Genomic DNA, 10,890 nt, shown 5'->3' with positions numbered 1-10,890 from the left:
GGCATGTCATCTGCTGTATGTACTGAAAACATGTGTAGCAACTCAGTAAAGGATCTTGAAATGAGAGCTAGTGAGGATATGCATATGGCAGAAAGATATTTCAGAGAAAATAACATATTCATAATCAAAAAGAGAACAACAGACACTAAATTTCAAACAAACAGAACTAACAAACAAAGGATTTTATTCTTAGCATTAGGGACACAGTCCTAGAAGATGTGGACCATAATAACTTCTTATGAATAGAAATAAACAAACTTCTGATGGGAAAACCACCTTGACAAGATCTGCTCAAAAATAAGCTCAAATGTTTCTAATGAAGCAAATGCCCAAGTCAATACTTACAATGTATTATGGACTGATACTTCCACATGCATTTTATTGTATAAAAATATGGAGAGAAGCAAAAGATGTACATATTAAGAGAATTTTAAAACTTCAAAAGAAAGCGATAAGATAAATAAGAAAACTAACACCTCAGGAATCCTGTAAAAATAAATTAAATAGTAAAAAATATTAACTGTCCCTAGTTTGTGCATATATGAAAAAATTACCTTTTTAATGTTAATTTAAGTATCATCATTAAAAAGGGATGTCCATGAACACAACTCAAGAACTAGGAAGAACAGCCATTTTCACAGCAAAATAACAGACAGAAAACTTGTAAATGCAGGGAGCTTATTTTATAACAGATTGCCACTAAACATATAGCGCATAAAAGAAGTAACAGCCTTTACAAGTAAACTGATGGACCTTCTCGTCTCCAGATTTTGGTATAAGGCGAAGGATGATTAGGCAGGAAAATGTAAATGAAATTGAGGGATGGTGCAAAAACTTTTTTGTCAAAATTTTTTGCGTGTTACTCAAGTAGTATATTATCTTCACCTTTATTTTTACATTCAGCCTCAGACCATCATGACATTCTATAATGTGATGGTGGTGGGTTCTTGTGTTATTGTGAGAGAGATGAGATGAGATGAGATAAGAGATGAGGTTCATAAGAAGGACAAAGAATTCCACAAGAAGAGACGTCATAAGAAATGAAGACAGTAATTAGAACAGAAATATTTTCAATATAATATTACAGGTCACAGAATTCCCCAAAAGAACCTGAACTACAAGCCAAAAGGGAAAAGAGATATTGGAAGACCTCAGAAAAGGAGGGAATGATTTTGCTTGTGAGTTTAGAACAGGTGATAGCCTAATCTGTGAAAGGAAGCTGATGATAATGATAGTGAGTTTTGTTTTTGTAAACTGTAAAGAACCATCAGGGTTTTTTCTGTATCGAACAGTATGCTGTGACAGAAGAATTTGGTGCATCTGTTCTGTTTCCATGTAAATATTATGGTCATATCTCTATTATCAATAAAACTGTAAAACTGTCATTTGTGTTTGTTGTCTTTGAAAATGCTAATGTCAGATACTGCTACACAAATTTTCATGGGATTTTCACAGGTACCTTCACTGGAACTTGGGGCAATGTACAGTCTTTGTTTCGCCAAAATTGGATCACAAGAGAAAAAAAAAGTGGTTTAAAGCTTTATCTAACTATACCATGTCGTCTGCTTGAACATGCTAATCTCCAAAAGTACAAGTTGAATTATCAAGAGGTTTTCACAGGTAACTAGACCGTGTGTTGGGGCAATGTATGCACTTTATTTATCAAAACTGGATCATGGCAAAAAAGAGATATTGTAATTGAAAGTTTTATCTAAATTTGGAGGCTGAGTTTAGTGCACGTGTTTAATCATCATTCCATACTACACCAAACAACCAATAGATGAAACTGTTACATTTTTTAAACTGAGTGACAGATGTATTTTTGGGAGTTTACATCAGTATCAAAATTGTGCTCACAATCTTAACTTAAGAACACAAACAAAAACTTAATTTACTTGGGTAGTGTATATGGATTTTCTGATTAAGCTTTTTGCATGAAATACTTAACAACTTTGATTTGCTTCTTTTGATAGGTTTTATTTACATTCTTTGGTAGTAAAAATGGTTTTATTAAGTTTGCTTTGTGATTTGGGTGCCTAGTCATTACACTATGAGTTCATTTTGTTTATGAATAGCAATGCCTAGAAAACAATCAAATCTTCCTGAACAAACCAGAAAGGCTAAACTATTGATGAATACGTATTCTCAAGAATCTGATGATGATCATGAGATGAGACTTGCTGTAGCCCATGAACATCAGGCTTTAACTCACCATTTGGAAACTTGTTCCAAGAGTGAGAAGCAATGTAACTCTGATCAAGAGCAACATGAATGATATTGCTCCTCAGAATCCTTCACTAACAGTTTCTTGTGTCCAATGTAACATCACAGAAAAGGAAATTTTGATAGGAAGAGGTGCAAGTGAGTGAGTTTTTATAACACTGAATTCCATTTATTCCTAGCAATTTTGCTTTAAATGTGAACAATTTCTGCTGAGCTTATGTTATGCCCTGACTGTAAACAAAGCACAAGGCAGGCTTGGCATGTTTTGGATGTGAGACTGAGTCAGTTGCTTCTCACACAGACAGCTCTAAGTAGCCCTCTGTGTTAGTGAAGCAAACAAAGTCTTTGTTCATGTTCCCAATCATACTACTTCAAACATTGTATACAAAGAAGCTTACAAGTTAAAAATAAATTTCACACATGCAAAGACTTGGAGATAGCAGTAAATAAGTACCTGGACAATGCTGGATTTCTCACCTAGTAAATATATGTGTTTTGGCTTTTACCTCTGCATGTTATGAAGCATGTAGCTATTGTACATACATTGGACAACAGTCATACAATGTGCATTGTCTATGAGTGAAAAATAAGTAAATACTAATATCTATTACCATTAATAATAGTTTTATCCACACAGTATCAATATGGCCATTTTTTTCTAGCTCTTTTGGAACACAATATAATAAATAACACTGAAATTAAAAATGTGAAGCACATCATGAGCATATGCTATGAATATGATATTTACACAGTCAAGCACATAAACTTTTTTCACCCACCTGAAGTACTTTTCTTTGAGGTGAAGGAGTTGTTTTTTCAGGGACTGATCTTTCCTAAGAACAGATATTATTATGAAATTAATGTAAAATTTTGTAGCAGATAAATTAAATATATTATTAATTTTATCTTACTTTGTTTGCTGTTTTGTGATGCTCTCGGTGAGGAAGGACAGGAGATGGAGGTGGTACTGACAATGACTGATAACACTCATCTGTGAATTCTTGTTTGTAATGCATCATTTCATCCTCAGAACAACTGCTTGTATCGCCCTCATCACTGAAAAAAAAGACAAGAAAGAGTTTATGGGAAAATGATATTAAGAACACAAGTTATGGCTACAGTAGCATGTGCATCAACTCTCTAATTTGGTACCTTGAAACAGATATTTGTACATTGATTCATCATGCTTCACAGATACCATTAAGAAAGAGACTGTCCACTGCACAAACAAGCCAAGATAAAAGTAACAAAAGACAAGAAACTCACAAAAACTTACTCTGTGCATTGTATTAACAATGTAGTTCACTATACCTTTTACTGCTATTCATGATTATACCAAATAAATTCAATCAAGTCAATTAGAAAGGAAGCTGTTGCTGTGAAAAAAGCTACCATCTCCTCAGACTTACCAAACAACTTCTGCTTATTTCATATTAATAATTTATTATTTATTTGATTAAATCTGTGTTTTTATAAGAACATTGTTAGCTACATTTGTAAATACTGAGTCCTGTTTAAAGTAGATTAACACTTGTCATTTGGCTTTATAATGAACAGGTGTACCCTACCCATTTTATTTGACCTGACTGTGTTGTTATTTAATTGTGATTTTTTTAAATGTATGAGCAAAACTTATATAATGCTATAGCCAAGAACAAAGATCAAGACCAGCATGTCCAGGTTGATGTCGGGCGGGAGGGGAACATATTTCACCAGGTGGCAGGGAATGGCGGAGGTCGTGTCGTGAGCACTGGATGAAGAGAAACACACAACAAACAGTGTATAATCTCGCAGTATTATTGAGATGTTGTGGGTTATGTCCGGGGGGGACAGGCATAAACACCTTGAGTGAGGGCACGTTCAAAACAGGGGGGCGGGGGGGGGGGGGGGCGTGAGAAACCTCAACAGGGCGAAGGAGACAACGGTGGAGAGATCGAAGGGACCAGTGAAGGGGCTGGCGCGAGGGCGTGATCGTAGGTAAGCTCAATGTGGGGAGCATGTGGTCACTCAACGGAGTGCGTGAGACCGGAGTAGAGGGCGAGATCAGAAAGCTCGATGATTGGAACTGGAAGTCACTCGACCGAGTGTGTAAGTCCGACGTGGAGGGAGTGATCGGAACGTCGCGAGCCATGACAGTGAGTGGCATGGTCGTGGCCTGAAGGGAGGTAGAAGAAGGCTCGACATGAGCAGGCTAAAGTCTGTTGGGAGAGACTGTAACAGCTGAATCTTTCATCTGGATGTCATAGTTGTTGGCTGAGCGCCGGAGAACTCGGTATGGGCCAGTATAAGGAGGTTGGAGGGGAGCATTGACAGTGTCATCTCGGAGCATGACGTATTCGCAATTGTCCAGAGATTTCGGGACATGAACCTTAGGGGGGGGGGGAATGGCTGGCAGGCGGAGGGATATGGAGGTTGATGAAGTGGCGTCTGATGCAGTCCAGTCCATGAAGGAATGTAAGTCAGACTGAGGGAGAGAAGTGGAAGGGCTCACGTGTTCGTCAGGGACAACAATGTTCTGGTCATATACAAACTCGGCTATTGTGCATTTGAGGTCTTCCTTATAAATCGCATGAATGTCGAGTAGCACAAGGGGAAGAGCCTCCATCCATAGAGAGTCATGCCATTGAAGAGCAACCTTGAAAGTGCGGTGCCAGCCCTCGACTATCCCGTTATATCACTGCGGGTGATATGTTGTGGTAAGGATGCGCCAGATGCCGCAAATGTTACAAATCACGTTGAACAGGGCCGACTCAAATTGTCTGCCCTGGTCAGTCATGATATTAGCTGGACATCCGAAATATGATACCCTTGACTTGACGAAAGCTTGAGCAACGGTTTCTGCCATAATATTGGGGAGGGGGACAGCCTCGACCCAGCAAGTTTTTCCGTCGATAGACGAGAGAACATAGGAAAAGCCGTTAGAGGAGGAGAGGGGGCCAACAATGTCAATATGAATATGCTGGAAACACCCACGAGGGATCGAAAAGGTGCCGAGGGGGGGTGAAGTGTGCTTATGTACTTTGCAGCGTTGGCACGTGACGCAGGAGCATGCCCATTTCTGGCAGTTCTTGTTGACATTTCTTCACACAAAGCACTCCGCTACGAGGAGAGTGGGTGCACGAACACCGGGGTGGGCTAAATTATGCAATGTGTTGAAGACAGCTCGATGGAGTATGGTTGGGATGAGGGGGCATAATGTGCCCGTACTGTCATCCCACCAGACATCACCAGAAATGCCAGGGAAGGTGGTGCGGACATAGTGTAGTGAAGAAGTAGAGTCTGAAATCAGGTTTTGTGTTTCCTCATCGGCGGGGTTGGAGGTTAGGGAGTTCAGAGAAGTCTAACAGTGAATGGATGGCATCGACTTGTGAAAGGAAATCAGCAACTATATTGTCAGCACCCTTTATGTGTCTGACATCGGTGGTGAACTGAGATATGAAGTCCATGTATCTGAAGCGGCAAGGAGGCGGGTCAGCTGGTGGGCTTGTAATAGCTGCAGCCAGGGGTTTGTCATCCATTAAAAAATAGAAAGGGCATCCCTCAACATCAGTCTTAAAATGCTTAATTGCTCGGTAGACCGAGAGGAACTCCCAGTCAAACGCGGAATATTTCCATTGTGCATTGGTGAGCTTGCACGAGAAGAACTGCAGAGGCAGTATTGCTCATGTCTGTGGTGACGAAAAGCAGTGCATTGGGATGAGGATGTGAGATGGTGCAGGCCTCGATGACAAGAAGATTTTTGAGTCAGTCATAGCAGGGGTCCATGGAACGGGCTGAGATCCAGAAGTGTTGGTGCCTGCCAAGGCGTCTGTCAGTGGAGCCGAATCTCCACAGCCTGAGGTAGATGTCGGCGATAATAATTAACTGTCCCCAGAAAGCGCTGGAGCTCTTTATTGACAAAGGTCTGGTTAGGTTTAGTATTATTTGTACTTTCTCATGGGGTGGTGAAATGCCGTCGGCAGTGACCCAAAAACCAAGAAAAGTGACAGCAGGTTGACGTAGCTGCAATTTGTCCTGGTTGGTCTCAATGGCTGCTGCCATGAGAGTGTTCATAACAGTTTGCACATTTCGAATGTTGTCCTCGACGGAGGAGCTGAACACAAGAATGTCATCAAGATATGCAAAGCAGAATTTTAGATCGAATAGCACTTTGTTGACGAAGTGTTGCCAGGTCTGGGTTGCGTTTTTAAGACCGAAGGGCACGAATCGAAACAGAAATAGCGTGATTGGGGTGGTGCTTGCTGTCTTCTAAATGTCTTCAGGTGCCATGGGCATCTGGTGATAGGCCCATTTGCAATCAATGACAGAGAACGTAGTCGCACCTGTGAGGTAACTGGCAAAGTCGGTAATATTGGGTATGGGGTAGGTGTCCATAATTGTTCATGCGTTTAGTCGACGGTAGTTTCCGCACATGCGCCATGACCTGTCTTTCTTGGGTGTCATATGTATGGGTGTAGACCAGCTTCTGGCAGAGGGTTCAATGATGCCGGAGCTTAGTAGTTCAGAAATCTGATTTTTAAGGTCAGAGAGGCACTCGGACCAAAGTCGACGTGGTTTACTGGAGATCGGGGGACCTGACATGAGGTGAAGCTTTTGAGCTGTGTCATTGGTGATGACAAAAATGTTCTCGGCGGCACGGAAGGCAGGCAGGCAGGCAATGTGTGGCAGGCAGGAGGCAGGCGAGGCGTGGTCGTCGTGTTCAGAGCCACTGGGCGGATCCGACAGAAGCCGAGGCGGCAAAGTGTCCCAGTAGTCAACGCGACAAGATGGCCGCCGTCCCGAAGCAGTGTCACCGTGGTCTGGTTGGTAAGCTTGGTAGAGCTTGTGAGACATAAGTGAATCCACTGTCTGAGGGCGCGGCCTGTGGCAGCACGGTTGCAGCCTAACGCTTGGCACCAGTGCACTGTTTGTGTTGTCAGTGGTGGTCGCACAGCGGCGTGCATGAGCAGAAGTTGCACAGTATGAGGTGCTGTCTGCAAGGGGCGGGGTAGGAGAAATCAGTTTGGGAACATTGACACTCGTCGCGCATGAGCACTTGTGTCCGGCCGAGTGTCAAACGCTGCCATGTTAGGAGGGTGTGGCCCTGCGGAACTGCCAGTACATGTTATGGCAGTCTTGATAGCACAGTTGTGAGGGGTAGCAGGAGGTAAACAAACAGAGGCTCAATTGCTAGGATTGCAAGCAGATTAGGCACACTTTCTGACCTTGCTTTGTCCTTGCTGTAGTGTCTGTAATTCCTTTGCTGCATTGGAGAGCTGGAGCTGTGTTTTGTGGAGCCGGAGGGAGAGCTCGAAGTTTTCCTTGCATAGGCGAGTGACGTGTTCAAGATTGACATGGCACTTGTGCGTGGTTTATTGTAACGTTGTTGACAGAGACGAGCATGTATGTACGGATGAGATGAGCCTGGACAGATGTGTCACGGTGGGGGTTGCTCGACGGAGCACAGGGGAAGCGAGTCTTGGACAGAGGATGAAACACGGTGTTATGCACTAGGACCGGTGAAAATCTGTGGTGTCGCAAGAAGTTAATGCCTATTATAGGTTTGTCACACCAAAAAAGCCCACTCGAGTTTGCAATTTGCGGAGAGTGAGAAGACGTGGGAAGTTGAACCCGAGCATTGTAGTGTAGTTGAATTCACGGCTTGCAGTGAAGTATGATGAGGGCAGATGTTCGACGACGCTAAGGATGTAGACAGCAGTGAAACATCGGTGCCTGTGTCCACTAGGAAAAGGTATCCTGACGAAATGTCTTTAATGTAAAGTCATCCGCAATTATCCGGTCGTTCCCAGACAGAATGGAGCACTGGAGAGTGCCTTTCATGTTGTGCACAGGAGGCGGCACCTGGACCTACCTGCGATTGGCATTTGGGAAGTAGCAGGGTGGTCTGCAGATCCGTGCCGCCTCACCAAACCATGTGCGGAAGTAACAGTACGGGTAGTGCAGTTGCATTTCCTGTGGAAGGTTTGTTGCCAGTGGTGGTGACTGATGTTCGGTAGCCACAGCAGGTTCAGTTGCAGGAGGGGGTGAGACCATGGGCCGAGCCAGTGGTAACCCAGTTGCTCGTTTACTGCTTCCCAGAGAGAGTGGAACGGTCGGCCCAGTATGGCCCCGGCCGCGTCTGCCCACTGGGCTATGAGCCTGAACCTGAACCTTATCAGGTAGGCAGTGGCCTGGCAAAATAGAGCAGTGATGCATCGGGTAGCTTGTGAGCAATTGTCATTCTTTGCTCGACAGGTTCAGGAGACCTCTGAGCCAGAGTAAAGCGGATTTGAGGAGATAGTTTATCTGATCAGATGGCGAGGAGAGCTGTGTCAGAGAATAGATTGGCGCTGACCAGGGCACGTAGCCATCTCCAGAGCTGGGAAGGTTTGTCGTTGCCTAGTTGCTTGACGTGGAGCACTTGCCGTATTGCTGCCTCAGTTGGCGTAGAAGTGTCTTTTTGGCTAGAGTGTACCAGGTAGATGAGTCCGGGGCATCGACCGGGTCATCAATCAAATGCCCCTGGTCGTGCAAGTGGGTGATGAGGCACAGATACCTGGTTGACTCGTTGAGTTTGTAATGGTCAAACACTTTGTTCACCATTTTGAACCAGGTTGTTGCTCTGTCGGGATTAAACGGTGGCAGTGTCGGTAAGCATTGTAGAATGTTCAGAAGAACACATTGAGTTGAGTTCGTCGGGGTACTGCCTGAATCAAGCTGTTGTTGCTGTAGTATTCCAAGAGAGTGTGCCTCCAGGGGATGTGGCAGCGACAGCTGTTCGGGTGGCAGCGTGAAGGTGACACGTTGTGGTTGAGCGCGATCCGTCACGACGTGGAAGGCTGACGCGGATGAGACACCGTAATGTGTCAATTGCGGTTGTGGAAGCTCAACACATTGTGGGTGTGTTCAGATTGACGCGTCACAGAAGACCAACATGGATGAGGCACCGAGATGTACTGAGAACAATAGCAGGAGCTCGACTAGTGCTGGCGTAGGGGCGACAGGTGAGAAAAAGTTCAAAGTTTGAGAACGCGTGTTAGTCTGCGGAAAGCTCGACGTATGATCAGAGCCAGGGTCACCTGTGTTGCAGGGAGGCTGCAGAGGTGTGGGCTGTCCAGAAGCACATTGTGGGAAATGATGTCGATCGAGGGACGGAATGTGTGAATGTTCACTGTTCATAGTCACTCCTCTCAAAACGGTGTGCGGCTAAGGTGAATGTCATGGCACAAAATGCTGAGGTGTAGCAGTGGGACGGAGATGGAGTTCTTGCACAGATAACAAGTCATTGTTCCTGTTGCAGTCCGAGGTATTGAAGTAGGAAGGCATGTGTTGATGCTGAACCGAGGCAGGTGTGGGCATGGTCGGATACTGAGGAGGTAGACCCATGAACGAAGCAGTTCTGGCCACATGGCAGGTATCCACGTGGTACTGTATGGATTGCGGTGGCGCAAATCATTGTCCTGGCGGTAGTAGGTTGTCCGACGAAGAATTTGGAGAATTCGGCATTGGTCCCGAACTGCACAGATATCGTAAGAGGTAACTGCACAGTCGATGAGGGAGGACACATGTGGCAGGAACAAGGGCATTTGATAGCCAGAGTCATGCACACTCCTAACCTCCCTTATTGTTGCAGGCTCGAAAACGTCCAGCGAAATTGGCAGAATCATTGAGTGAGAGGCATCGTGTTGCAGTCCTGGCGGGTGTACATTGCCCGCAACATGACGCATGTCGATCACAAAATACGGCATTAGGCACTGGGCTGAAGTCATTGTTCATATGCTGTGTCGATGTAATACATGCGAAAATAACTGACACGGAGCTCGCGGACACAGTAAAACGGCAAAAACGAAAGACGTTATAACTCAGGGTCATCAGTGAAGAAGATTACCAGTAGGTTGCACCAATAATCACACCCATTTAGCAATAGTTAATTTATTAACGTTAACACATACAAGGATCACAAAGAACTGAACTGAACATAGCAGAACAGCCAAAGATAATACTTAGAGTCCAAAGATGAATGTATATTGATGTTAGTGTCGATTTCATCAGCGCCACAAACTCTTGACATATGTAACTTATGTTGACAAAACAGTGAGACTAAGTTACCAGCAAAGAACTTCAGAGGAAGAAAATATTCATTCATTAATTTGGAAAAAGCACATGATATTATAACTGCAATGGTATTATTAAACTGATCATTCAAATTTGTCCACTGCCACCACATAATAAGCTACACTTCTTCCTATCAGCTTATACATCCTTTGGTATGAAACATATGGAGCAATAATTATATCAATTCAGTAGTAATATTGATAAGTTCTGATAATAAGCAAACATCGCTGATACGATGCCATTTCATGTTTGGCTATAAGACTAAGACAAATATAAATTTGACACACCATTGCTGTATATGGTATCAACACTACCTTACACAATGCTGCTACTACCCAGCACTGTGGAGGAAGACATTGGCATCATGCGTACATTTAAGAGTACATTGTCCAGTGGTCTAGATGAGATTCCAACGTGTCAACCTAAAGACTGCACTAGCACCATAAAAGCGCCCCAGCAGATCTTATAAATGAGTCATTCACATCCAGTCGCTTCCCTTACCACCTAAAGCAGGCAAAAGTTCTTTGCATCCCAAAACAATTCACACAGAAAGTACAGAGAACTAAAAAACAA

The 10,890-nt window shown here is 43.7% G+C and overlaps 1 protein-coding gene across 1 annotated transcript in view; it reads right to left on the bottom strand.

The window, feature by feature from the left end:
* Positions 1–2,975: 2,975 nt before the first annotated feature.
* The window catches only part of LOC126474385 (cytosolic carboxypeptidase Nna1), a 325,956-nt gene continuing 318,041 nt past the window's right edge, over positions 2,976–10,890 (bottom strand). Inside the window, exons 13-14 of the mRNA XM_050101852.1 lie at positions 3,135–3,279; positions 2,976–3,056 (exon numbers count right to left, since the gene is read on the bottom strand). Of these exons, the coding sequence (XP_049957809.1) occupies positions 2,976–3,056; positions 3,135–3,279 (226 nt within the window). The remainder of the gene's footprint in view (positions 3,057–3,134; positions 3,280–10,890) is intronic.

The sequence above is a fragment of the Schistocerca serialis genome, chromosome 4, assembly GCF_023864345.2.
Source record: "Schistocerca serialis cubense isolate TAMUIC-IGC-003099 chromosome 4, iqSchSeri2.2, whole genome shotgun sequence".
Taxonomy (NCBI): Eukaryota; Metazoa; Arthropoda; class Insecta; order Orthoptera; family Acrididae; genus Schistocerca; species Schistocerca serialis.
The sequence above is the reverse complement of the archived record's forward strand: the minus strand, read 5'-3'. Positions and strand labels throughout refer to the sequence as shown.